This window comes from Canis aureus, chromosome 29, assembly GCF_053574225.1.
Source record: "Canis aureus isolate CA01 chromosome 29, VMU_Caureus_v.1.0, whole genome shotgun sequence".
NCBI classification, from domain to species: domain Eukaryota; kingdom Metazoa; phylum Chordata; class Mammalia; order Carnivora; family Canidae; genus Canis; species Canis aureus.
The window spans coordinates 6294575-6322548 of record NC_135639.1 but is presented as its reverse complement, the minus strand read 5'-3'; the positions used below and the strand labels follow the sequence as shown (position 1 = coordinate 6322548).

Here is a 27974-nt window from a genome sequence, read left to right as displayed (position 1 = left end):
GAACTGTAGATCCTGAGCAAGGCAGAGCTAAATGGGAAGGGAAGAGAAGGAGGAAGGTGAATGAGCCTGCTGCGTTGGGGTGAGGCCACAGCAGGGAGGGAGTGGCTGCTCCACACTGAATCTGTTTCCCTGAGTTCTCTTATCCTTGTCCACCTGCTCCCCTTCTGCAGGAGGGGTCTTTGGAGAAATAGCCCTTGTGTGGTAAAGAAACAAAAGTTTCTCTGAAGTAACAGCTGTTCATTTGATTTTATTTCAGTTGTTTTTTAAATTAAATGTAATACTGAACCAGATAGATGACTCTTTTATTAGAGTATCCCTGAAGGATGCACAAGAAAGTGATAACATTGCTGCCTCTGGGGGCAGGATGGGGGGCCAGGAGGAGGGCTTTCACTGTTTCCCGATTTAGACTTTATACATTTTGAGGATGTATTACCCATTCAAAACAGTTTTTAAAAATACTTTTGACTGGGACAGCTGGGTGGTGCAGTCATTTGAGCATCCAACTCTTGGTTTTGCTCAAGTTGTCATCTCAGGTTCATAAGATCAAGCCCCACATCAGACTCCACCTCTGTGAAGCCTGCTTGAGACTTTTCTGTCCCTCTTCTTCTGTCCTTTTCTGGCCCCTCCATAAATAAATAAATCTTTAAACAAAACTTTTTACTGAAAATATTTTTAACTTTTTGCCATTGTATACTAGATGGCAGGATTAATAGTAGCTCTTTCTAGGGTAGGTTTTCGATGGCCTTTTTTCATTTGCATCTTCAAATTTCCTGCCATGTTTGAATTCCTTCAAGACAGCAGGCATCATTTTCATAAAAACAGATACTGGGAACAAATTTGCTAAGATGATGAGTATGGTTAATTTTTCTTTTAAAAAGATGTTTAAAAATTGAGTACCTGAGAAAAGTTACATATGCATTTGGAGGCTTTTGGACCAGAGTTGTCCCATCTGGTTTCTTTGACCTCACAGTCAGGTCTTATTTCAGATAGGTTGTATTCTCACCCTGATAGAACCTACTGGTAATTGTTACTTATTGCTTTGTCTAGATTTAATATTTTTATCTAGGGATGATTACTAAAAGTTGGATTTAGAAAATTTGTATAGATTCTCATGAGCTCCTTTTAATAGCATTTAAAATCAGTTTTCATTAATCCCCTGACATTGGATGAGTTTCTAGATTTATATTTAAAGGAATGATCATTTTTGTGTTTGACACACTAGGTCAGAATAGCAATGTTGGAAAATTAAAAACACTATCTGGGGCTCTTGATATAATGGTGAGAACTAAGCATGCATTCCAGCTCATCAGAAAGGAGCTTGTAGAGGAATTTGACCAGGTAAATGGGAACTATATTTATCTTTGTTTTTTGTGTATTTTAAGCTAAATAGTGAGCATATGGCGTATATGTTTATGTATGTTATGTATGTTATGTGTATATGTATATACAGACATGTATGTGTTTTGCATAAAACACACTAATAGTGACCTATTGTATTTTCTTGGTGGAATTATTAAACTCTAAGGTAGAATTATATCTTTTGCATTAAAATTTTTTTTCTTTAAGTAACCACATACAGCTTAGTAAGACCCCAGGAGTATAACATCTCTGTTGTGTTTTCTTTTTCAAATTGTTTCTTTTTTGTTGTTTTACTGTTTGTTTTTAAGAAAGAAAGAGGCATATAGCTCTTTTATAATTTCTACTAAACTGCCAGGGAGCAGTTGAACAATGAATGGGCTTAAGCTCCTTGGAAAGCATTTCCAGTTTGCCTGGCATTCCAGCATTCATGCTGCCTTCTGCTGTTGCTAAAAGCTTCTCTGAGTCCCCATGGTAAACCAGCCTGTTATTCCTCCAGCCCAGGTTTGTCCAACCCTGGATCATGCCCATTTCCATCTTGGTCCTTTAGTGTGCAGTGCAACACTGCAGTGCAGTGTTGCAAAGTAGGAGATTTCCATTCAGTATCAATTTCTTCTACATAAGTGCCTGTTATGTGTAAGACATTTTTCACAGGCTTTAATCTATCAGAGTGATCTCTGGGGTAGGGGGTTCATCACAGCCTCTGCCACCAACAGGCTGTGCTTGGAGAAAAACAAAGGACCTGGGGTTTCCTTTTTGTTTGTTTTGTTTTTGGCTAAAAAGTCTACTGGTGAATGAAACTGCAGTCCTTTTGTTTCAGTATGAAGCTGTCGTTGTTGGGTAGCTTAGGTGAAGTGACTTCTTCTTCTTCTTAGCCTAAGAGCGATGAGTCCCCTCCAGCTGCTGATTCCTCTCCTAGTCTTAATCGAGAAGAAGTGATCAAGCTCCTCAGTATATTTGAATCTCGGTTGTCATTCCTTCTCCTTCAGTCCATCAAGCTGCTGTCTTCAACTAAGAAGAAAACAAGGTAAATCAAATTGTTCTTTATGGAAATTTCTTTTCCAGCTCCTTACCTGTAGAAAGGTAATAACTTCTACTGACCCTATAAAAAGATAGGTTGTATTCATTCTTGTCCTTTATGTGGGTGATCAGGAATTTTTAAGTGGTGCTCTTTCCTGACTTGGTAAATCAGATGAGACTCCTTTCCGTGTTGCCTACTACATAGTGAAGCTATAGAAACAGATCTTGCTTCCCAAGAGTAAGTACTCTTCTGGTTTTAATGTTTTCCCTGAGAGAGATGAATGACACTGGAATCATTGTTTCAGTGGAATCACTTCCACTGTTTCTAGTAACTCACCATTGTCTGTAGTGGGAAGTCAGGACTGCAGTTTGATACTCAGCACCAAATGCACTAATAGAAAGGAGATAACAGAACATTGAAAATCTCTGTAAAGCCAAGAACTTAGTGAAGAGAAAAGCATAAGCATCTCAGCAAAAAATGTTCTTAACACCTGCGTCAGTCTGTCCAATTCTGTTGTTTTGCCAGAGTTACTATGTTGGCATTATTAATTTAACTTGAAAATCTAGTACTAAGTACTAGATCAGGAAGGTAGGGGGATCCCTGGGTGGCGCAGCGGTTTGGCGCCTGCCTTTGGCCCAGGGAGCGATCCTGGAGACCCGGGATCGAATCCCACATCGGGCTCCCGGTGCATGGAGCCTGCTTCTCCCTCTGCCTGTGTCTCTGCCTCTCTCTCTCTCTCTCTCTGTGACTATCATAAAAAAAAAAAAAAAAGGAAGGTAATATAAATAACACATCTTTCTTTCTATCTATTTTAAAGATTTTATTTATTTATTCATGAGAGACACGGGGGGGCGGGGCGCAGATACACAGGCAGAGAGAGAAGCAGGCTCCATGCAGGGAGCGCGATGTGGGACTTGATCCTGGGTCTCCAGGATCACGCCCTGGGCTGAAGGCGGCGCTAAACCGCTGAGCCCGGGCTGGCCTCTTTTTTTTAAATATAAGTACAATCTGACCATATTACAAATTTGGAAAATAGGGGGAAAAATTACCATACACATATGCTGTTATCAGCTGTTCTGTGTGTTTTATCAATTTATAATATTCAGGTACAGATCATTTTTGTCTCTATATTTATTTTATCTGTAGTAAAATTTATTTTTGGTGCTGCATAGTTCTTCAAGCTTTGACAAACACAGACATGCATCTCCTGCCAAAATCATGATCTAAAAAGTTCCATCACTCCAGAAATTCCCTCTTGCTACCTTTTTGTGGTCTATCCTAATTCTTCGGATCTCTGGGAGAAAGTGTGCTTTCTTTTACCATTAAATGTAGCATCAGCTGTGGTTTTTTTGTAGATGCCCTTTACCAAGTTGAGGATGTTCCCTTCTATTCCTATTTTTATCATGAATGGTTGTGAAATTTTTGTCAGATATTTATTGGTACACATGTTGAAAGGACCACAGTGTTTTCCTTCTTTGGTGTCTTAATATGATGGAGCTCATTGAGGTTTTTTTGATTGTTAAACCAGCTTTGCATTCCTGAGAGAAACTACTTTGCTGGGATGTGTCATTCTTAGGCATCCCTGGGATTCCATGTGCTAGTACCATCAAGGATTGTTGTGTCTGTGAGGACAGTTCTCTCCTATAGTGTAATCACAGTTGTGGTCTTGTAATGCTCCTGTCTGGTTTTGGTACTAGAGCTGTGCTGGCCTCATGGAATCAATTTGCAACTATTTGTTCTTCTAGGTTTTAGAAGTGTAGAGTTAGATTGTTTCTTCCCTAAAGGTTTGTTAGAATTAACTAGAGAAATTATCTTGACCTACAGTTGGCTTTATTGGAAGTTTTTCACAATGAGTTTAATTTCTTTTCGTAGATAAATACTATTCAAGTTGACTTTTTCTTCTGGAGGAATGAAAGTCTTTTATCTGTTGTCAGGTGCATAGGTTCACAGTATTCCAGTAGTATCCTGTTAATGTCTAAAGGCGTTTGCAGGGGTAGCTCTCATTTTATTCCTGATATTGCCAACTTTTGTCTTCTTCTCTTTCTTGGTTACTCTGATTAGGAGTTCATCGGGTTTATTGATCTTTTCAAAAAACTAGCTTATTCGATTGATATTTTCCATTGTTTTTCTATTTTCAGTGTCCTTGATTTATTCAGTTCTCTCTATAACTTTCTACTTATGGATTTTTTTCTTTTACTGTTTCTTAAAGTAGAAGCTTAGATTATTGACTTGAGACCCTTTCTCTTTTCTAATATAAGCATTTACTGTAAATTTCACTCTGCTTTTGCTACATCTCACAAATGTATTTTATTTTTCTTTCAGTTTAACACTAATCTTTGATATTCCCTGAAACTTCCTCCTTGAGCCCTGTGTTATTTAGAAGCATGCTCTTAGTTTCTAAGTATGGAGACTTTCCAGGTAATCTTTATTATGGATTACTGGTAATTCCAGTATGTGCTGAGACCATAACTTTGCATGATTTCTCTTCTTTCACATTGTGTATGTTTGTATTATGACCTAGAATATGGTTTGCCTTTCCGTGTGCACTTAAAATACATGAGTATCTGCTGTCTTGGATAGACTGCCCTGGAAATGTCAGTTAAGTTGGTGTACAGTATTTTTCAGGACTTCTGTCTTCCTACTTCCTTGTTTTATCAGTTACTAAGGGAAGAGTGGGATTTTCTAAGTACAGTTGTGGATTCATCTGTTTTTCTTTTTGGTTCTGCAGTTCTGTTTCCCCTGTTTTGATGTGGACACATTTAGGATTGTTCTGTCGTGGAGAATTGACCCCCTTATCATACGATACCTACTTGTTATCTTAATAGAGCTACTCAACCTTCTTTTGGTTAATGTCTTTTTCTTTCTTTTCTTTTAGCCTAACTGTGCCTTTTTAATAAAAGTGAGATTCTTACAAATGACATATAATTGGGTCTTGCTTTTTTTAATCCAAACTTACAATTGGTATCTTCAGACCACTTACATCTAAGGTGATTATTAATATAGTTAGATAAAATCTATCATCTTGCTATTTTATCTTTTCTGCCTTCTCGAGTGAATTGAACATTTTCATGATTGGATTTTATTTCACTATTGATTTATTATTTATACTACATTTAAAATTTTTTGGAGGGCAGCCCCGGTGGCTCAGCGGTTTAGCACCACCTACAGCCCAGGGTGTGATCCTGGAGACCCTGGATCGAGTCCCATGTCAGGCTCTCTGCATGGGGCCTGCTTCTCCCTCTGCCTGTGTGTCTGCCTCTCTCTCTCTCTGTCTCTATGAATAAATAAATAAAAAATATTTAAAAAAATAAAATAAAATAAAATAAAATTTTTTGGTGGTTGACCTAGGGTTTAGGTTGACATCTTTAATCAGGAGCCACCTTCTCATGATATTCTCCTTAATCATGTGCTGTATGAAGATGTTCAGGTAATCACTGCCAGTTCTTCCCTCTCATCAGTTGTGTTATTACCATTTCACTTTTAAACATACTACTACTGTTCCTGCTTTAGATGGATACCTTTTAGAGCAATTAAAAATAAAAGGACAATTTATTTTTCTATGAATTTATTTTACCTTCATTTAGTCCATTTCCAGTGCTCTACTTGGTATAGATACCACTTTCTGTCTGGTGTCCTATTCTTTCTGCATGAGAAACTTCCTTTAATATCTACCAGCAAAGAATTCTTCCATTTTGAATGTCTGAGAAAGTCTATTCCTCCTTCAGCTTTGGGAAATGTTTTCCCTGGAGAGAGTTCTAGGTTGACAGACTTCTTTGTCCCACACTTGAAGGATTTCCCTCCCTTGCCTTCTGACAGGAAGCCCACTCTGATTCTTACCTTTGTTCATAGGTATGTAAAATGCCTTTTTTCCTCCAGCTGCTTTCAAGATTTTCTTCCCTGCTCCCCTCCCCTCGCCCCCCCACCTGCAGTTGAACATGATATTTCTGGGTGTATCCTGGGTGTGTGGTGACGTCTCCTTCCCTCCTTAGTGTGTTTATTTTTATTTCTTCTCCTCCATTCTCTCTTTCTCTGTGGATCCAGTTGTATCTACACTAGACCATTTGCTCTTTGCCACAACTGTTAACATGTTTTGTTGCTTTTATACTTTGCCAGCGGTGGAGGTTAGTTTGAGTAATTTCTGTGAACCTGTCTTCAAATGCACTGATTCTTGATTTTGTGTCATTGACAGTTGAACTTGTCAGAAACATTCTGTATCTGTTTACTGTGTTCCTCATTTCTGGTATTCCCTTTGAGTTCTTTCTGGAGGTTCCATCTCTCAGCTGAAGTGACCCATCTGATCATGCATGTTGCCCACATTTTCCACTTGAGCCTTTTAATGTATTAATCATTGTCATTTTAAATCATCTATCAGTTCCAACATCTGGTTTCAACATCTGTGTCACATCTGAGTTTTGTTTTTGTTTTTTTTTGTTGTTTTTTTTTTAATTTTTATTTATTTATGATAGTCACACAGAGAGAGAGAGAGAGAGAGGCAGAGACATAGGCAGAAGGAGAAGCAGGCTCCATGCACCGGGAGCCCGACGTGGGATTCGATCCCGGGTCTCCAGGATCGCGCCCTGGGCCAAAGGCAGGCGCCAAACCGCTGCGCCACCCAGGGATCCCCATCTGAGTCTTGTTTTGTTCTTTGTCTCTTGGCATGTGTTGTTTCATTACTTTCTACATCTCAGACTGAGGGAAATAATTTTCATTCCTGGAAAGTTCTTACACTATCCCATGCTAGGCCTTTAGTATGGAGGGTTGAGTGTTTTCTAGTCTGGAGCTGAGCTGTGGTTTGAGATTATTTTGTTGCTCTGGTTATTTTCCATGTCCAGCAGCCTTCATGTCCCTCAAGCAGTGCCTGTGCTTAGTGTGGAGCAGGTCTGCAGAGGGTTTTTCTTAATGTCTACTCCACCTTTAGTTTAGGGCTTTCCTAAGGAAGGTGTGGGGTACCTCGGAAAGAGTCTGTCTGCATACTCCTCCAGCTCTCAGCCATAATCCATTCCTACTTGTCCTTCAGTGCTTTCAGCCTTTTAGAGAAGGAAAGAGGGCCAGTCAGGCCTTCTCAGTTGATTTGCGTAAGCCTCAATCTCAGGACTGGGTCCCTGAGTCCCTGGTTTGTGTGTGTGTAGTCTCACTGCTCCTGCCCCACCCCTGGGGTAGAGTGGTTTTTTTCTGCTCACTGCTTTATCTGCATTGACTTTCACCAGTACCCTAAGGCTGCCATTGCTTGTTGCCTTCCTCTCCCTCCACCCACCTTGACTAGGCTGTGCAGATGAAGGCTTTCATTCCATGGAGAAAAGGGTCTGGGTGGGGTTGCCTGCCCTTCTGCAGCTATAGCTGGTCCCCTTGCCCAGCCTGCATGAAGGTTGCTTTCTTAGGGCTTTCACCAGAGTCCTTGAAGAGAAGCCTAGGAGACAAGGTGAACTCATCCTATACCTGCAACCCTCAGAGGCCCCACACTCCCTCGCCAGGTCTCACTCAGCCTCTACCAGCTCAGTAACTTTTAACTAAATTCTTAGTGGTACCTGGCTGCCTCTGTCCCAGGCGTGGAAGTACTTCTCTGGTGCCCTGTCTGTCCTTGGTTTTCAGACTCATTGGTTGTCTGGCAACCCCAGCTCTTTGATAGATTCATAGAAAGTCATGAACTTGTAGGTTGTCCTGCTTTGTATTGCTGGGTTTGTCAAAGGGTGGGAATGATAGTTTTTCTTGTTCTCTCCATTCTGAGCAGAAAGCCTCTCCAGTAAATGCTTTCAGATAATTCTCTGTGGCCTAAGGAGAGCTCTCATTTGGGTGGGAGCACTCAGCCTTAGGTGCCCTGTCATCTCAGCCCCGCTGTTTATCCTCGGCATCCGCTCTGTGTCTGGTCACTGCACCCAGCAGGGAGTATGTACGTGCTGTGGTTCAGCAGGTACATCTGTCTTCTGAAGAACCAAAGAACTAAAATGCGGGGCGGGGGGGGACAGTGTGTACAGTGACACACAGTTGGCTTTTCCTGTTTAACAGCAGCAGGTAGAGAATGTTAAAATTTTTCCTTGGTTTCCACAAGGTGGCAATATAAATAAATACATTTGAGAAACAGTGATTCACCAATTTTCACAAATTGATAGTTTGAGTAGTTAGCTAACAGGTAACAGTTCAGTCCTAACAATATCTTTTATAAACATAACTTACAGGGTGCCTCGGTGGTTTAGTCGGTTAAGTGGTCAGCTCTTGGTTGCAGCTCAGGTCATGATCCCAGGGTTGTAAGATTGAGCCCTGAGTCTGGCTCTGCACTGGGCATGGAGCCTCCTTAAGATTCTCTCTCCCTTGAGAGCGCTTGTGCACTCTCTCTCTAATAAATAATATCTTTAAAAAAAAAAACATCATATGTATGGCTTAAGTAATTTTTATTTAGTGAAGAGTCTTCTAACCTGTTTTTTCAGGTTATTAATATTCTGCAGAAAAAATGTAATCTAAAGTTTTCATGCATAATGTATAAAATCCTATTTACCTAATTTGTGTTCATTTTTCAAGGTTTGTTAAAGACTATTAAACGTGATATTTGTGTTTATACATTAATATGTTGATAGGCTTTGAAACAGAAAACTGGTTACTGAGTTATTGACTGTTTCTCCTGTGTCACTGGAGGGGAGGAGGAGGAAGGCCTCCCTTGCTGAGACCCTGCTGTCTCACCATGAATCTGTGAGCATTCCTGCTTAGAGTAAAGGGAGATCAGAACTAGACTTTTCTTTTTTAAATGTATTTATTTGAAAAAGAGAGAAAGGGGGACAGAAAACAAGTGGGGGGAGGGGCAGAGGGAACAGCAAACTCCCCGCTGAGCAAGGAGCCCGACTTGGGGCTCCATCCCTGGACCCTGAGCCAAAGCCAGATGCCTAACCACCTGAGCCACCCAGGCGCCCCAGAACTAGACTTTAAAAGAAAGAAAATATAATAATTTTGTGTTTTGTTTTGATTATTCTCTACCCACCACACCCCTGCTGGGGAAAAAAACACACACAGTTTAGTAATTAAAAATCTTAATTTTCTTAGAATCTTCTTATGACAACTCCCTCTATGGCAACCAGTATTGTTGTCCTGCTAGAAATGCTTGTTTTGTCTGTTGGGTTATATTTTTTCATTTTGAATGAAGAATTTTACTCTTGTACTTTATTTTAATATTCATTGCTTTAGCAGACTGGAGCCCCTTGATCTTTTTTTGATGGCTTTGGGGGTTCATAGAATGAAAAATAGAAGTAATCTCTGCAGGTTTGGAAAACCTTTGACCATGTGCAGAGAGCAGATCTTTTATATTTATGGGCTATTCCTGGCCAGGTATGTACATTTAGTAATTGGTTAAGATTATTAAAAGGAAAATAAAGGAGTGTTAGTTGCTTTTGGATAAAAGATAAGCCCGCAAAATGCTGGGACCTTTCTTGTTAGAGTTCATGGTTTAGTGAGACTATTGATGAGAGTTGATTTCCATTAAGAATGGAAATCATGGGCATCCCCCGTGGCGCAGCGGTTTAGTGCCGCCTGCAGCCTGAGGTGTGATCCTGGAGACCCAGGATCGAGTCCCGTGTCGGGCTCCCTGCATGGAGCCTGCTTCTCCCTTTGCCTGTGTCTCTGCCTCTCTCTCTCTGTGTGTGTGTGTCTATGAATAAATAAATAAAATCTAAAAAAAAAAAAAAAAAAAAAAAAACAGAATGGAAATCATTTGTAGAAATTGGAAGATGAAGATTTAAGGTTCAGGATTAGGATTAGAACAAATCTCAAATGTTTTAAATGTATGATCCCAGCAGCCATGGGTTATCTTCCAGCACCCAGCTAAATGAGGTATCATTGTCCATGAAGAATGCATTTTTGGAGCACTGGTTCTGATAGTTAAGTACTGATGCCTTAATTTGTCAGGAGTTTAAGTTTCTCATAAGGTTATCAGAGGTTTTGTAAATGTCACCCCCACTCAAAAATAAGTACATCACCATCTTAGGCCCGAACTGTAGACAGCAAATGCATTTTGCATAGTCACTTTGTGCCCTGGGTGGTTTGACGGGAAGAGAGATTTACCTGATAAAATACGTAGTACTAAGAGGGAGAAGAGAAACGGGTCCAGGGAGGGTTTTGCAGAGCCCACACTCCTTCCCGCTTGGGCCCGTGGGCAGTCCCAGTATGGACAGGTGTTGAGGAGGAGAAAGTGGAGCCACGAAGAGGACTCCTTATAGCCTGAGCCTTGATGTGCACCAGAGGGAGGTTCTAGACTCCTGGTTTACCGGGTGGCTGGCCTGATGGGTACATGGGAACATTTGTACTTTGGCAAATGGAAAGAACATAGCATTTGAAGTCAGAGAATATAATGTTTTGACCCCAATCCAAACTATTTAGTCCTTCTGGGCCTTGGTTTTTACATCTGTAAGGTAGGAATATTACTAGTCCTTGCCCTTCTGGGGCAGCAGGTTATCATGCGGTTCAGATCTAGACACACGTATGAGGAATTGAGCCGCAGTTAGCTGGTCATGGTCTGAATTACGTCTGGACTCAAAAGGGAAAAAAGGATGCTAGAGATGAACTGCCATGTAATTAGTAGTCTTTTCTCCTAGTGACATAAATAGAACCCATGAATCTATCCTGTGGGGGACATATTTTCAGAACAAACAAGTTTTTGTTCAAAAAGTTGTTAAGTGGAGTATGTCTAGAACCCTGCACCTGGGCAGTGGGGGGGGCATCCTTCACCAGAAGCTGCTCGGAGAGTTGAACTGCAGTGAGGTGGAGTAGTTCCCGAGTCTGGAGTCCATGCTTCAGTCCTATGCAATTCTGGCTCCACGGAGAGCAGCCCCACGGTCAGGCTGGTTGATCTGAGGGGCATTGGGCTCAGCACAAAGAAGGGAGCAGATAGCGGACAGCCTCCCGTGCCTAGCCCTTCCCTGCTGGACCTTCTTCACAGCGTGGTCATCTGACCCGCTCTGTTTTTTGTGTAATGCACGTCGTCCCACCACTCCTACCTCAGTAGAACTCGGGTGCTGTGAGGGCAGGGACTCTTGGTCTGCCTTGTCCACTGAGTGTCAAGAGCAGTTCCCAGTACACAGTAGGCGCTCAAATATTTGTAAAAAGAAGGAACGTTGGTTCTAATTGATATATTGAAGTAAATGTCTACAGACAGGCCTATAAGCAGTAGATGCAAGAAGGTAAGTATGGAATAAGCATTAATAGAACACCTGCTTCCAGGGATCCCTGGGTGGCTCAGCGATTTAGCACCTGCCTTTGGCCCAGGGCACGATCCTGGAGACCCGGGATCGAGTCCCACGTCAGGCTCCTGGCATGGAGCTTGCTTCTCCCTCTGCCTGTGTCTCTGCCTTTCTCTCTCTCTCTCTATGTCTACCATGAATAAATAAAATCTTTAAAAAAAAAAAAAAAATGAACAGGGATCCCTGGGTGGCGCAGCGGTTTAGCGCCTGCCTTTGGCCCAGGGCGCGATCCTGGAGACCCGGGATCGAATCCCACGTCGGGCTCCCGGTGCATGGAGCCTGCTTCTCCCTCTGCCTGTGTCTCTGTCTCTGTCTCTCTCTCTCTCTCTCTCTTTCACTGTGTGCCTATCATAAATAAGTAAAATAAAATTTAAAAAAAATTAAAAAAAAAAACACCTGCTTCCCTGTGAAAAGTGACGGCCTGTTCCTGTTTATTTTTGGATTTTTTGAACTGCAGCTGGGCATCGCAGTGCACTTCACTTCCTTTTTTATTTTTGTTTTAACACAGCAGTAATACTGACGAAGATGGAGTCCTCAAAACCAACAAGCAGATTTACTCCCAGCTTTTGAGAGCTACTGCTAACAAAAATGCAACTCTTCTGGAAAGAATCGACGTGCTCCTCCATTTGCTGGATCAGCTTGCTCGAGGTGGCGGTGGCGTGCAGTGACTCGCGCCTGATGCTCCGGCCGCAGAAATGCTGTCAGGCAGTGCCTTCCACTCTTGGAGGCTAGTTTGTCCATTCGGTGCTTCGTTTTATTAAATATGAGGGAAATAGCCACTTAAACAGGCTCAGCAGTGGAAACAGATTCTCTCTTCCCATGACAGATCATGGTTGAGTTCTTTGACTTCTTCATCTGAAGTGCTAAAATCAGAATCAGACTTCGAGCTCCCAGCAGTTCTTTCTTTGAGAAGTACAGGGTACCTCAGTGTTGACACACAGGCTGTGCTGCAGGTACACTGCTAGACAGTTCTGAAATATGTTAAGCTACGTGAGTTTAAGATAATTATTTTGGATGATGTTACTTTGGTCAAGGAAACTTTTATCCAGATGATTTTAGTGGTTCCAGTGGGTTAAGGAAATGTCCTGTGCATCTACTTGTCTCCTTCTTGGTCGCACAGAAGGAAGCCCGCTCTCCTTCAACGTCAGTGCAGCAGTTTGTGGAGACTGGCCATCGTGCGAGTTTCTGTATTTAGTGCATGTTCGGAAAGGATCCGCTTTTCTTTGACTTTGTATGACAGTTGATCAAGAATAGGTACTATTCCCCCCACCACCACCTTTTTTTTCATGTTAAACTTGAAACTGTGAATAAGGTAAGAAAACTATTTTGAATAAATAAATTATTTATTTAAAATGTCTTCGTATTTTTCCATTTCACATTCTTCACTTTGTAAAATTCATTCATTAAACCAGTTCGAATCAAAACTCGAAAGATTAAAACATTAAAAAATTGTGCCACCCACTGAATTCTCACTAGAACATCACACTCGTTACTTGCCACTGTTGCTGTGCAGCTCTTGTCCGGTTGCATACAAACTTCTCTATTCTTTTCTGTGCCTACAGCGTGCGATGCTGCACTTGTCCTGTCAATCTCAGGGAACAAACATCAAGCATACCCTTGCCTGTCGGGTGGATGGTCGGGACATTAGGCGTGAGGCCTTTGTAGACAAGAGCTTGCCCTGCCTCCAGGTCCAGAGTGCCAGCCCGACCTCCTTCATGCCATCTTCAGGTCCCTTGGGCTGCCGATCCTGCACTTTGGCCGGCAACCCATCCGCTCACCAGCCACACCTCTCCGGAGGAATCTGAACTCTACAGAAAAGTGTCTGGAATAAACTTGTTTTAAGCTGAATTTTTACAGATTGGCTTTCTCAGGCGCCAAGTCTTTCAGGTGTTTTCCTTGGCAGTGAGGGGACTCCAATCCTAGCTTGGCAGAGCTACGCCTGGCCGTCTGTCCACTCCCTCATTACTTAGTTTGCATTTCCTTGGGACAGATTTGCATCCATTTTCACAAATCACTGAAGCATTTAGAGTTCTAAGTCATGAAGCAGATGCACAGAGTCTGCAAAGTCTCCTGCCAGGACAGCTGTTACTCCGCTTCCCCCTTGGTCAGGTGCTGTCTCCACTAGCTCGGCCTGCACGCTTCCACTGAGGTCTAATTCTGAAGTAGGCTGGTGCCTGATGTCGTGTTCCCGGTCTTGTTTTCTGGCCGCTCCTTGGCTGAACAGCCTTTTAGTCGAGAAGAATACTTGTTTTTAAGCAAGAAGATCCCAATTCTGGCTGTCTTCCCTTGTCAGCAAGAATACGAACATCCCTACGGGGGAAGGAGAGGTCTTTTTAAAAATGTTTTTGTAGACTGCAGATTTTACACTAGTGCTTCTTGAAGTGCTGGTGTCTTAGCTCACTGGACAAGAACTGGGCCGCCTGTGGCCTGATCACCGAGAGGACTTGTCTTGAAGTGACTTTTGGTCCAGGGATGGAGAGGAGGTGCCAGGGCGCTGACTGGCTGGAGCGAGGCGGCGATGGTCACCGGCAACCACTGGGTCTGACTCTGGGAAGGACACAAGCGTGAACCAGAGTTTCCCTGACTAGAAACGTGCACAGAGGCGCCCTGACACTCAATAGCTGTGAAGCTCAGAGAAATACATAGAAAACCTTCCGTACGCTGTCAAGTATTTGAAAAATAGAAATTGCCATGACAGGAATTGGGTGTAGTCAGTCTGGAATCCGACCTTTCCCACCAAATCCCCACGTTCTTGATGCTTCCAGGGAGCTGCATTCCCTTCCACGACTGGACCCTATGGCTGTGGCTACCTCCCCATCCACCCATGAAACAGGTGTAGGGGTGGACAGACAGGGATTCCTCAGGATTCTTTTTTTTAAACCTTTCCTAAAAGATTGCTAAAAATCATTCCCTGAATAATTTTTTTTGCCTGAGAAATTGACTTTTAAACCAAATATTTCAAAAGTTTGAGTAATGCTTTTTCCATCGCATTTTAGCCCTACTTGCTTTGGTTACTAAACATCTGGTTTGTTTTCTTTGTAAAAGAAATCAGACTTTCTCTCAGAAGAGAAATCCTTTGAGTCCATTTGCCTATTTTTCTCATTACACAGTCAGGGTGGAGGCATGGACGTCACAAATGTCAAACCACCGCTCTGAGATTGACTGCTTTGGAAATAAGCCGTTTGAAGGAAGCCAAGAATGCTGTTGTTTGTCTTTGTCGTTAACTACTTTCCAGTATGCACTGCCTTTGAAAAAGAAAAGGGAGTTGTGTGCGTAGGAGTAATAGGCTGAGTCTATATTCCTGAAGGGATGGTTCTGTGGCTCTATTCCCGGAAACACTTCAGTGATCTTCATTGGATAAGAATCAAGTACTTGATTTCTATTGACGTCAAATGCAAACACCTGTAAAGCCAAGTGAGAAAGTAAGACTGGCTTTTCTGAAAACTATTGATTTTTAAGTTAATTTATAGGAATGAGGTAATAAGTAAAGCTGTGGCTTGGCACCAAACTCTCTGGGCTTGAAGTTCTTTCATTTTCTGTATGATGGGATCTGCTGTGGCCAGAGAGGTCTGAGGCAATTGAGAACAACTCTGAACTAAAAACTTGAATTTTAAGTAGGGGACACAGAAGCAACACCAGGCTGGAAACCTCCTACTTACGAGGGACTCTTTGAAGAAGTAAATTAACTGCTTTCTTCGGTCATAAAAGGCAGTGTCCAGGGGACTTGGGATGCCAGGAAATCCTTCTGAAATCAATTTGGGGTAGATGTTTCCTTGTTCATCTTCTGTGTAGGCCTGATCCTTGTCACTGTCGTATCTCCAGTATTGATTTCCTGACCAATAAAAAAAAAAAAAAAAATGCTAAATTACCATTTAATTACAGCCAACGATGAAGAGGGACTGCTTTCAACACAGGTCTCAGTCAACCATGACCCCAGCGGCTAAGGGAAGCCTCCGTTGCGATGAATGATTCCCCAGGTCTTGAACTACTAGATTCCAGTAATCACTGCTGCTGTTAAAAATGTCGGTTGCCTTTTGCACGGCACTCCAGCCCCTGAGCGCTCATCAAAAGCAACAACAAAAGGACAAAAATGTGGTCTTTTTCACATAAGCATCTTACTCTTTTTCATCTTCCTACATAGTCTCAAGATTTTCCTTTTACACATTAGAGACCCATGGGTCGTCCTGAATCCTTTTCCTACCGTCAACATAAGCCCTCTTTTTACAGAAGACAACCATAATGCTTCTGATGGGGTTTTGCTTTCTTTCAGTGTTTTAGAATCCGGTAGTTCAAGCCCATGGTACCAGTGAGGGAACTGGAGGAGAGAGCTGAAGCGGTAAGAGAATCCAGGTTGGCAGCCTGGGCCTCCCGCACTCCAGCCACGCCGCTCCACCCACTGTCCCAAAGTCCCGGCTTGTCATTTGGCTCTTTCTTTTCAAGCCCCACATGCTAATTCCATGCTCTGAAACAGCACAGGATTCTAAGCTCTCCTTATTAGTCCCTAATCCTGAATATTGGCACACTGTCAGCATAAATTAGAGCAAGTCTACAGAGTTAGATATTTTTGTGTTCACAACTTACACCACATCACAGCCAGTTACATTCCTTAGCAACGAACCACATGAGGCCTCCCTCTCCCTCCCTCACCCCCACCCTACCCCACCCGGGAAGGTTCGCCATCGAGAAAGAACAGTGATGTGTGTCCCGCCGAGGGTGCCATTCAAACTGGAATACTTTTTTGAATTTAAAGTATTCACAGCAAGTTCCCTTTAATAAGATGTTTTTAAAGATCCAAGAATAAAATCCAGCTGAATGGTAGCAATCCCCCCGATGACCTAATTCTATAATTGAGAGTCCCCGAGTGTCGCCAATATAAATTCTAGTCCAGGACCTCTTACGTCCCTGCAAGCTGTGCTTCCAACTCTGGAAGACGAACTAGGACGGTCCACCCTGGGCAATTTCTTGATGTCACTGAACTAAAAGAATTCTTCCTTTGTGTGATGTGAGGACAATTAAGGCCAAATTCATACGCTGGTTTCTTACAGCAAATCCGCATGAAGCATCCTTTCGGTTGGGCTCTTGCCTCACTGAGTCCAGCGCGATTTAAGGCAATAGGGTCGTATTACTGGGAGTCAGGCAGAGAGGACACGGCTTACCTCTAGGGCGTAAGTTTGGGGAAGGGGAAGAGAAAGTAGCAACCACAGAATCTTGTTTGTGGTTAGATATCTGGTTTGCCAGGGCGGCCAGCCTCGATGACGGGGACACAGACAGGCTCTGGGCATGGCGCCCTGTGAGTGAGGGGAAGCAGCAGCAAGGGAGCCTTGGCCTGCCTGCTCTGTGTGTTCCCCACCCCAGACCCCCACCCCAGTTTCCACCTTCCAGCAAAACACTGATCCTTCCTGCTGGGAAACTGCACAGATTCCTCAGTGCCCACTGGGTGAAGTCCAGGCCCTGAGCAGGGAGGCTCTCGATGCCCAGGCCGACCCTGACTTTCCAAACTAATCTCACCCTATGTGACCCTGTCGCACCTTCACAGGCTCAGCTGTCCCTTGGATCTGCGTCTTCATCCTCGCTCACTCTGAAGCCCACCCCCTGCCCCTCACCTGCACCTCCCCCATCTCACTATTCCTGGGCACCCAGGGACCTGCGCATCCTCCAAGGTGACTCCAGCATCTGGTTCCAGGCGGCAGTGGTCACCTTGTCCGCTCCCCCTCCCTTGCACCACGTAACTCTAGCAGTCGGCTTCTAAGATCTTTTCTCTCCAGAACTAGTTAAAACCTCTGAAGGGAGGGCCCATCCTTACGGGTCTTCGGCAACCACCTCAGGGCCTGGCACAGTTGGTTCACCACCCATTCATTCGTTCAGTTGTGAATGTGAGGCATTCAGGGCCTTCTTACAGAGATCAGGGGATACGACACGGTCCCTGTGCTCACAGAGCTCACAGTCTGATGGAACAAAGGGGTGCGTAACTGCAAGGGCATGAGAATAAGCTTCCCTGGGATGGGGCTCAAACATTTGTTCTATAATAAAGAAATAGAGCTGTCCATAAGAACCTCTACCTTTAAAAAAATAACGTTCGTCTCTTCTCCACGTCCAGAGGTGGACAAAAGCGTCGATGTGTTGTGTTGGGATCCCGTGCCAGCCACTGAGGATTTGGATAGGATCCCCGTAGCGCGTCCGGTTGTTTCGATTTTCATAAAGCCAGTACCAGCTGTTGCGGAAAAAGTAGGTGCTAAATCTCATCCTCACGGCCCCGTGTTGGTTTCTCTCCTTGCGAATCCAGTCAAACGCGGTATCGAATGATCCTTCACATGAACCTGAAAAAAGAAAAAAGCCCAACCACTCGTCACCTGGTGCAAAAACCAACAGCTGCTACGTTCATGCGTGACTCGAACAGAGACAGCTTCGAAGATTGAGTTTTCCACTGAACTGTCCTAAAGCACGACGCCACACGAGATTGGCAGTGGGCCTTCCCAGCCCAGCAGAAGGAGCTGGAGGGGGCCCGCTGGCTGCCGCAGTGCGGCTCGCACGGGCCCTTCTGGCTAACCTGCACCCAGGACACCGGGTCACTCTCTGAAGGGTCTCGATTTGGATGCTGGTTATGTGATCACCCTAAATATAGCTGACGCCTCTTTTTCTTTTTAAAGATTTTATTTATGAGAGACACGAGAGAGGCAGAGGCACAGGCAGAGGGAGAAGCAGGCTCCATGCAGGGAGCCCGATGTGGGACTCGATCCCAGGATCCTGAGGTCACGCCCTAAGCCAAAGGGAGATGCTCACCCCCTGAGCCACCCGGGCGCCCCTAGCTGATGCCTCTTGATGGCTCATCTGACTTCATTAGAGGCAAGAAGTTTGGTTCTGGGCACAGACGAGAGTAAGACTTCCTCTGATGGAAATAAATGCATCCTGGAGTTTATGATGCTGAGAGCTTCTTTGCATAGAATGGTTTGCGTGGAACAGAAATGGGGGTGCTCTCCGTTTTGAGTAAGAAGGGGAAGGGAGCTTGCTTTCCCTACAGCCTCAATGCTAGGTCACGAATCACTTCAATTAAATAATGAACCATCAGGCAGCCCGGGTGGCGCAGCGATTTAGCGCTGCCTTTGGCCCAGGGCATGATCCTGGAGTCCCAGGATCGAATCCCACCTTGGGCTCCCTGCGTGGAGCCTGCTTCTCCCTCTGCCTGTGTCTCTGCCTCTCTCTCTATGTCTCTCATGAGTAAATAAATAAAATCTTAAAAAAAAAAAAAAAAAAAAAACCATTAACACTTTGGCCTGAACAATTAAAAACCGACTGAAGTTGATCCGGACAAGGTTTCTGCTGCCCTTTGCCTTGGGAAGGCAGGAAACTTCTCCCAGGGGCCTCCGGTGCCTGCAGCTCCCAGGAGGTGCCACTTGCCTGGGGCCCACCCCACTGCTCTTTAGGAAACCACCACGTTCTGCTCCTTCCTGGTAGCACACGGGAGCCAGGTCACATGAGGGACCACCGTGGGCGTGCTCGCTCGGACCCCGCGGCTACGGGTGGGGCGAGACCACCTTTAGGGAAGAGAATAGGCCTCACAGAGCTGTGCTGTCCGGGCCAGGCCCCCAGGCAGGAACGCTCTAGAATACGGTGTGTCCTCTGTGAGCCGCGGAGGAGCTCCCAGAACATTCTACCTTACCGTACAGCTTCTGAATTGCTTTTCTGTCTGACCAGTCCAGCTCAAAGACGGGCTCCTGCGGAACGTAGTTGGGCTGCATTATGGATCCCGCCCTGTAGGTGTGCGGCAGGCCGAGGACGTGGCCGATTTCGTGGACGGCCACCTGGAAGGGAACACACGGCCGGGGCAGTGCCAACCCGGGGGTCTCAGTGTCTCGTGGACCCCCCACCCCCACCCCCACTCCAGGGCAGGGCTGGGCTTCAGGGGGCCAGCCCTCGACCCGGAGGCGGGGAGGGACCGGGAGCCTCGGGGCCTTTCTGCGAAGGCTGCGGCCCCCCCGGAGCAGCTCCGGCCGCCAGCCCGGCCCCACCGCCCTTTGCCGCTCACGGCAGGCGAGCCGCTGGCGCCCACGTACTTTGAGGAGGCTGATGCCCGCGTCACTGGTGGGAGGCGTGAAGTGTTCGTCGTCGTCGAAGTGGATGTCGCCCAGGCGCCAGGCGTGGGCAAACTCCTGCCCGCTGCCATCAAAAACCCGAGGACAGCCCAGGTGCCGGCCTGGCAGGGGGAGGGGGACACAGACGGTTCGCGGCCCGGCGCTCGTGGTCCACGAGCGGAAGCAAGCCCTGGCTCGTGCACCGAGTGCTGGCACGCCTAAAGTCTTGGAAGACGGAGCTGCACAGCCAGCCTGGGGGAGCCCGGGGGAGGGGGGACGAGGGGGGCCGTCCAAAGGCCTCGGGAGGAGGGGAGGACGCAGGTCTGAGCTGGAGCCTACCAGCTGACTGGTCAGGAGCGAAGGAGGTGCTGCCCAGGGGTCCCAGGCCCCCCAGGGTAGTCCTCAGCGCCCCTGTGGGCCTCACCGGAGGGCCCTAATCCAGCCAGACCAGCAGGGCGGGCGAGCGTCCCTAGCTCCAAGGTGGGCCGCAGAGGAGTGACTTGGCCCCGCCCCGCCCCACCCGGCTGGGAGCACCCCGACGGCCAGCACCCCGACCTCCCGGAGGGGCAGGGGGCGCCTGCGGGGCAGGAGTCCTAGCACAGCAGCTCCCGCGGAGGGGCTGCCGTAGGCCCAGCCCCGGGCGCCCTCAGGCCCCCCAGGGGGCTGTGCAGGTGACCTGAGTGGGGTTCCCCGGCGGCCTGGGGTCTTGGGCCTTCTCACCCCGCCCGAAGGCCAGCTTGATGTCCACGGCGGCCCCGGGGGCGGCCAGGTCCTCGCGGAAGTGCAGCGGCATCACCTCGCTCCACATCCTGAAGGCCAGCCTGAGGATGCGCCTCTGCTCGGCCTCGGCCAGCTGCCCGCTGGCGCCCTCCCGCAGCAGCCGCCAGCTCAGGGTCCGCTTGGCGAAGGCCCGGGGCGCCCCGCGCGGCGCGGAGACCTCAGGCGGCGGGGCCCCGGGCGGCGGCGGCGGCGGCGGCAGGAAGCGCTTGGGGCGCGGCGGGGCGGCGGGGGGCGGCAGGGCCCGGGTGTCGGGGACCCCGCAGCGCGGCCTGTTCATGGCCGCCAGGGTGGCCGCGTCCAGGCGCCCGCTGGCCGGCAGCGCGTTGACCTTCTGGAACCTGCGCACGGCCTGGGCCAGGGCGGCGGCGGCGGGGGGGGCCCGGGGCCCGGGGGGCGCGTCGGCCCAGCCGTACTTGGACAGGAATCGCTGGGGAGACACGGAGGCACCGGCCGGCGGGCCGGGGGCGCGGACTGAGCGGCCTTTCCAGTGCGGGGTACCGGCGGGTTGCGGGAGGCCCCACCTGTGGCTGCGCGCGCTCGCGTGTAGGTGCCCACCTGCGTGTGCGCGTGTCCGCGTCTGCACGTGTCTGCACGTGCGCATGTGTCCGTGTAGGTGACCACCTGCGTGTGTGCGAGTCTGCATCTGCACGTGCCTGCGTGAGCACGTGTCTGAGTGTGCCCGTGCCTGCGTGTGCACATTCCCGTGTCGGTGCCCACCTGCGTGTGCACGTCCCGGTGTCGGTGCTCCCCTGCGTGCGCACGTGTCTGTGTGTGCACATTCCCGTGTCGGTGCCCACCTGCGTGTGCACGTCCCGGTGTCAGTGCCCACCTGCGTGTGCACGTGTCTGTGTGTGCACATTCCCGTGTAGGTGCCCACCTGCGTGTGCACGTCCCGGTGTCGGTGCCCCCCTGCGTGCGCACGTGTCTGTGTGCGCACATTCCCGTGTCGGTGCCCACCTGCGTGTGCCCGTCCCCGTCTGACTGTGCCGCGCCTGCGGGCCCGGGGCCGCCTACCTGCGCGGCGGGAAGGTCGGCGATGGGCTGCGCCCGGCGGGGCGGCGCGGGCTCCAGGTCGGGGCGGTCGCGGCTGCGGAGGAGCGGCTCGGGCCGCGCGGGCGGGGGGGCGGCGAGCCCGCAGAGCAGCAGCGCGCGGAGGACCGCGGGGGCGCCCGGCATGGCCCCGGGAGCTCGGCCCGCCCGCCCGGCTGCGTCCGGCCCGGCCCGAGGCTTTATGGGCGGCCGCGGGGAGCCTCGCGGGCGAGTGTGCGCCGGCGCGGGCGGTCCGGGGCGCGGCCCTTTGAAGCCCCCAGGGGCGCCTTCTTGTTGGAGCGACGATGTTGGCGGCCCGCGGGCAATTGCCTCCCCAGCGGGCGCCGCCTGCGGGTCCCATTCCTATGGCGACGGGCCGCGGGGCGGCAGGTGCCCCGGGGCGGGGGTGGGGTGGGGGACGGGGTGGGGGGGCTGCGGCTCCCCCCCCCCCCCCCGCCCAAGGCCCCAGCCTCGCCCCTAGCAACCCTGCGCCCTTACCCCCGGACCGCAGTGGGCTCGCAGCCTGCGTCCACTTTCTTCCTAGGTTAGCTGGGGTGCGGGGGTTTTTTCTCTGATCTTTTGTTTTTGTTTCTTTTTATAAAAGGAATAATCTAGGAAAATAAGGATTTTAAAAGTACTGAGGATCAAGGAGGAAATCCAGTGATTCAGGTGCTGACACTCAGGTGAACGCGCTCGCAGGTGCCCGGGCAGTGTTTGTGTCCGGCCACCTTCATAGACATCGTGTCCTCTATCCTGTTACCTAAAACCCCGTGGGCGGTCCTGGGCACCCTTCTGGGTTCCTGAATGTAGGCGTTTATCATCCGAGCTAATGGCTTGTCCTAGTCTGCGGGCCAGGAGTTTTCCATGAGGTTCAACTAGAGTCCCCTGAAGTTCTAGAACCGCCCCGCACGAACGAGTCTCTGGGAAAGGAGGGGGGGGGCAGGGAAGAAGACTAGGCGGGGCCAGGCTCAGCCGCCTGCAATTTGTCACTGGTCACGTCCAGGAGCCTGAGGGAAGGGAGGAAGGCCCTCCAGGCACCACCGCTGCAGGGGAGAGCTGGGAGTGCGAGGCCGCGGGTCTGACAGCAGCACAGGTGCGGGTGTGGGGCGCCATCCTTCACCTGCTCATTCAGCACAGTCCTTGTTCTCCTGGGGACAGGGAGTAGGGAACTGAACGTGATGGACTCATTCTTTGCCCTTAAGTGGAGGAGGCGGACAGTAAACAAAACAATGATGAAAGATTCAAATAGTGACAGGCAGTCAATATTCAGGTGGCCGTGAATATTTGCGAGAGGTTCACCTCTCGCAAAGGTGAAATGGAAGCAATGGAAGAAAAGTACGAGGGATACCGTCACCCGTGATTGGGGATTCATGGGTGGTGTGGGCAAAGGAAAGGACACGTGCAAAGGCCCTGAGGCGGGCCCCACACCTGGCAGTGCCGTGGATGTCGGAGAGGGGGAAGGAGGGGGAGGGGAGGATAGGAAAGAGGGTGATGGGAAGGTGATGGACCCGGAGGTCAGATAATTTGCATTCTACCCTAAGTTCATGGGGATTTTTTGAGGAGAGTGACTTTATGGATTCATTATTTAAAGGATCCTCCTGGGGATCCCTGGGTGGCTCAATGGTTTAGCACCTGTCTTTGGCCTGGGGCATGATCCTGGAGTCCCAGGATCGAGTCCCACATCAGACTTCCTGCATGTAGCCTGCTTCTTCCTCTGCCTGTGTCTCTGTGTCTCTCATTAATAAGTAAATAAAATATTTCAAAATAAAAAAAATAAAAATAAAAAATAAAGGATCCTCCTGGGGCGCCTGACTGGCTCAGAGGAGCAGGTGACTCTCGATCTCAGGGTTGTGTGAGCCCCACGTTGGGTGTAGAGATTACTTAGATACAGAGACGTAAAAGAATCTTCCCAGCTGCTCTATGGAAGAGCGATAAAAAGGGGGTGCGGCCCAGAGGCAGGTGCCGATGGCCCCCTCTGGCCGGGCAGTCCCTCCTGCAGGCCCCAGCAGCCCTTCTGTGCCAGGTTGGTCTGACGGCCCTGTACCCTGAGACCCCTCATGGGGCTCCAGGATATTGGGGTTCCCGAGCAGGGCACAGTTCCAGGCTGTTCCGGGGGGACCCGTTCCCAGTGAGGGCCCTGGAGCAGGTGCTTGTCCTCACACCGGTGCTGCCGTGGCAAGGCCAGCCCCGGTGACATCAGGGGGTTGTGCCCACGGGGAGCCGGGACACCTGTCAGGCTATCCGCACAGCCCCGCTCGGTTCCTGTCGGCTCACAGATGGCAGGGGCGGCCACGTACCAGGTGGGGACACAAGCGAGCGGGGGTGTGGGGGGCATGACTATGGAGTGGGGGGGCCTGTGTACTCGAAACCCTCCCAGGACTGTCCAGGGGTAACGGGTCCCCGCACCCGCCTGCCAGATGGATCTTGGAAGTTTATCAAGAGGCCCTACCTGGGCCGAGTCACATAAACTGTGTGTTTTCCTGGGGGGGGGGGGGTCTTTTTTAAATGTAAATTCACTTAACGTCTGGTGTATTACTAGTTTCAGAGGTAGAGGTGACTCGTCAGTCTTAGAGAACACCCAGTGCTCATGACGTCATGTGCCCTCCTTCATGCCCTCACCCCGTTACCCCATCTCCCCCACTGCAGCGGCCCTGTTTGTTTCCTATGATTACGAGTCTCTCTCTCTCTCTCTTTTTTTTTTTTTTAAGAAATATTGTATTTGAGAGAGAGAGGCAGAAAGGGAGAGAGAGCCGGAGCAGGGGCTACGGGCAGAGGCAGAGGGAGAAGCAGGTTCCCTGCAGGAAGCCCGACGTGGGACTCGATCCCGGGACCCCGGGATCACGCCCTGGGCCCAAGGCCGGCGCTCAACGGCTGAGCCCCCCAGGCGCCCCGACAGTCTCCCTCTCGGATTTCATCGTGTTTTATCTTCCCTGGCTGTTTCCCGGGGCTGCGGGGGGCGTCCCGTGCGCCCGTCGGAGATGCTCTCGGCCTAACGCGCCCCTTTTATCCGTTGTGTCTTCCACAGAATTAGTGTCACTGTTTGGGTCGCTTCGTTCTGTGCAGGTGTTTTCAACACCACGTCACCTGTCGAGGCCACGTCCCTGGAACAGCCTCTGGGAGCGGGAAGGGCAGGCAGAGCAGCGCCCACATCCAAGGACCGCCTGGGTCCAGCTCCCGGGTCAGTCGGTGGGCGCGGCTTCTCGATGACCTTCCCCAGCAGGGCCGTTCTGATGACCGAGGGCCGCCCAGCCTCGGCTGTGTCCGCAGGCCCCCACTCCCACCTGCCTCCTACGGACGTGCTCCCCTAGTCCCCCGAACACGGGCTGTGGATGGTGGGGGAGGGGGGCACCCGGGGCTCAGGGCGTGGATCCCTCACCCTTCCCCTGGCACCCCTCACTCTGCGCTCTGTGCACACACGCACCGCCGCACCCTCTCGATCCCGTGCGGCAATGTGTTAGCGCGGGTCTGGACCCGGTAGACTGTCGGGGGGCGCGCAGGGCGTACCACCATCGCGACAGCCCTCTGGCCGGGTCCCGTGTGCCCGGACAGAGGTCACATTCTCGACTCCGGCCTCGTCCTCTAGTATCTTCGAAGCCAGCCTCGGAGTGGAAGGCCCATCCGGGGAACTCACTGTGAAACCAGGCGAGGGAGGTGGGCACCCAGCGGCGTGCAGCACCTAGGACTTCCCGCAGGACGGTGGCTCGTGACGTTCACGCAGAGCCGGGGGGGCCTGCGCTGCTCCTGGACCTGGACTCCTGCGCACTCAGCCCTCGTCGCCAGAGCCGGCTTGGCAGGCGGGCTGCACCGCTGCCCAGACGCCCGCCGCCACCAGGGCCCCACGCTGGTGTCTTCTCACTGCGCCGAGTCACACCTGGCGTACGTACGTGTCGGAGCCACGTGTCAGCGGGTGTGATGTGTATAAATGTACAGGTCACGCTGACACCGGTCGATCCCGTGTCAGTGTACGTGTGCGTCAGCTCGTCAGCTGTACTTACCAACATAGCGTCCCGATACGTCGTGGACAGACAGCTGAATAACTGGCTACATAGAGCCGTGCCGTGTGGACAGAGCCAGGTGCGACTGGGGTTTCTTTTTTTTTTTTTTTAATTGCAATCTCAAACGGTGTGGTGTTTTAAAATTTTATTTATTTGAGAGAGAGAGAGAGGGCACAAGCAGGGGCGAGGGGCAGAGGAAGAGGGAGACTCCCCGCAGAGCAGGGAGCCCGATGCGGGACTCGATCCCAGGACCTCGGGATCCTGACCTGAGCCCAAGGCTGACTCTTCACCGACTGACCCCCCCACCCCACCCCACCCCCGCCCCAAGCATCCCTCTGACTGTGTTTTGATGAGAAGATAAATCCTAAGTGTTTTCTCCTGGGGAAACAGAAACCTGCCCGGTACGACATTGAGAACAAAGTCGCCCAAGACCCCAGGTAGGCGCTCTGCTTCCTGGGAGGCCAACATTCCGGACGCGGAAAGAATTGAGAACTCTGGTGGGCGCGGGGCCCGGCGGCTGATGTCACACAGACCGGGTTCCGCTAGGTCTGGAAGAGCAGTCGGCGCCGGTCCCATCCGCGACTCTGGCCGAAGACGGTGCTCCTGAGGGTCAGGTCTTCAAACGTGGGTGACGCCCGTGAAGAGGACAGTGGGACCTGTGAGGGCTTCATGACGGAGGGCCTTCCTCCCTCGCGTCGTCCCTCGTCCCTGTGTCGTGTGCTTGGCCTCAGGCGGCCGGGGGCAGCCGGACTCGGGGATCGTCCCCTCTTCTCTCCAACTGTTCCTCTCCCCGGTTATTTCAAAGCCTCTGAGCAGACTGACTGGCTTTGCAAGGCTCCCAGTGTTTGATGAACCAAATTTCGTACTGCAGGTAAATTGGATTTTACGGAAATCAGTTAATTTAGGAGGAAAAATGGCAGCGAAAAGCGTGTGATCTACAATACGGGGGGTGGGGGGATAGGGCCGGTTCTGGTCTGCGCAGGGCACGCCTCCTCTCTGAGCTTGGGGAACCCTCTGGCTGGGGACTTCCGGAATCTGCTGAGATGGCGTGATCCAGGTGTCTGGGTCCTGAGAGGACTGAAAACTGTCTTTCCCCCTCAAGTACGTGTCATTTAGTCCTTTACGAGATGAGTTTGCACATTCTCAGCCCCATGCAGCAGGACATTTTGTAAAAGACTTTCCCTCAATTATTCCCACGGGGGATTGCAGAGCCTGATGCACAGCGAGGGGTCCGTTCGGGCTCTGGAAACCGTGGATCTCGGGAGGCCCAGGTGTCTGGGAAGCTGCTTGCACAAGGGCGGCCTGTGTGCCTGGGACTTAGAGCCGCTCACCGCTGCTGCTGCTGCTGTGAAAGGGGGAAAAGATTCTTCGCGCTCTTTCCTCTTCTCATTTCCTTTTCTCTGGAGTTTGCATTTCAGTTGCTTTTCATGCACAGAGAAGCCCTTTGCCCCCACTGCCAGCCTTGGCTCCTGGGCCTTCCCAGGAACGTGCTTTACACATAGACGGGCTGGGGTTTGGGGGTTCCCGGGTCCCCCACTGAAGGAAGCGTGCTGAGGGGGCTGGGAGGGGAGGGGGGCCACGTTCACTGCCTGCCTGCACTCCTCCGCCCAGGTGCGTGTGACATGCTTTGAGATTATGATCGCCATCGACCTGGAGATTTTGATTATCATTGGCTGCCTCTTACTGATTATCGCGTGGTTGCTGATGTGCTGCGTCCTCCGTCTCTGCTGCCAAGTGTTCAGTATATTCCAGTGAAGGGGAACGGCTGGTGGGCAGAGAGGTACGTATGACCGGTGGTGTGATTTGCTCAGCTGAGAACCTCTGGACACTTGTAAGAAATGGGCTTAAAAAAAAAAAAAGAAATCTGGGGCGCCTGGGTGGCTCATTCGGTGAGGTGTCTGACTCTTGATCTCAGGGTCAAGGGCTTCAAGCCCCATGTTGGGCTCCATGCTGGGCGTGGAGCCTGGTTGAGAAAAGAAAAACGAAAAGAAATCTAATGCTTGTTATAAAATCTCCGAAGGGAAATAGGACAGTCAATGACATCGACGCAAAAGGCAAGTGACTTGGTTTGGAAGAAGGCCATCCTGAGACTCTGCTCCAGCTCCCCACTGTGCTATGGTAATTGTCGTCCGAGGAGACACGGCCTCCCCCGTGTCTCCCGGACACAGTGCTGTTGTGTGAAATACAGGCTGCTATGCTGACCCCAGTGGCCTCCTGACTGTTCTTTCCAAGTGTCTGCAGCCCCTCAGGCAGGAGGAGCGCTGAGTCTGATGCCAGGTACTTAGGACTCAGGGCCTCAGGACGCCTTTGCATTCCAGCAGCACTTCCCACCAGATAGACCTCTAACCTCAGGTGTGGCGGATAAATGCTGAGCATTATTTGCTGAGACTATGCGACCCTCTATGAACCACCAGCATAAGCTCTCCATCCAGAGCTTGAGGGGGCTTCAGGGCGTTCCACAAGTAGTTTTCTGAGTTGCAGGGCTCACACCCAGGAAATGGTAGCT

General features: G+C 49.8%; 3 protein-coding genes across 8 annotated transcripts in view; 1 reads left to right on the top strand and 2 right to left on the bottom strand.

Annotated features, from left to right (window-relative positions):
- The window catches only part of EDRF1 (erythroid differentiation regulatory factor 1), a 43145-nt gene extending 30193 nt beyond the window's left edge, over window positions 1-12952 (top strand). For 3 of the 6 annotated variants that reach the window (XM_077877258.1, XM_077877256.1, XM_077877261.1), the window contains 3 exons: window positions 1223-1338; window positions 2232-2383; window positions 12104-12952. In XM_077877258.1, coding sequence (XP_077733384.1) covers window positions 1223-1338; window positions 2232-2383; window positions 12104-12263 — 428 coding nt within the window. In that variant the 3' untranslated portion in view covers window positions 12264-12952. Of the gene's footprint in view, window positions 1-1222; window positions 1339-2231; window positions 2384-12103 lie in introns of those variants that run through there. The other 3 variants (XM_077877257.1, XM_077877259.1, XM_077877260.1) reach the window with 3 other exon arrangements.
- MMP21 (matrix metallopeptidase 21) lies at window positions 12005-21620 on the bottom strand. The gene is made up of 7 exons (XM_077877008.1): window positions 21459-21620; window positions 20385-20871; window positions 19647-19786; window positions 19253-19394; window positions 17655-17912; window positions 15255-15427; window positions 12005-14997 (listed from the first exon to the last, which is right to left on the bottom strand). Exons 1-7 carry the CDS (start codon window positions 21618-21620, stop codon window positions 14698-14700), a joined length of 1662 nt encoding a protein of 553 aa, XP_077733134.1. The 3' UTR covers window positions 12005-14697.
- Window positions 21621-26038: 4418 nt separating this feature from the next.
- Window positions 26039-27974, bottom strand: part of UROS (uroporphyrinogen III synthase) — a 35214-nt gene continuing 33278 nt past the window's right edge. The window contains exon 10 of the mRNA XM_077877249.1: window positions 26039-27431. Within this exon, the coding sequence (XP_077733375.1) occupies window positions 27351-27431 (81 nt within the window). The 3' untranslated portion in view covers window positions 26039-27350. The remainder of the gene's footprint in view (window positions 27432-27974) is intronic.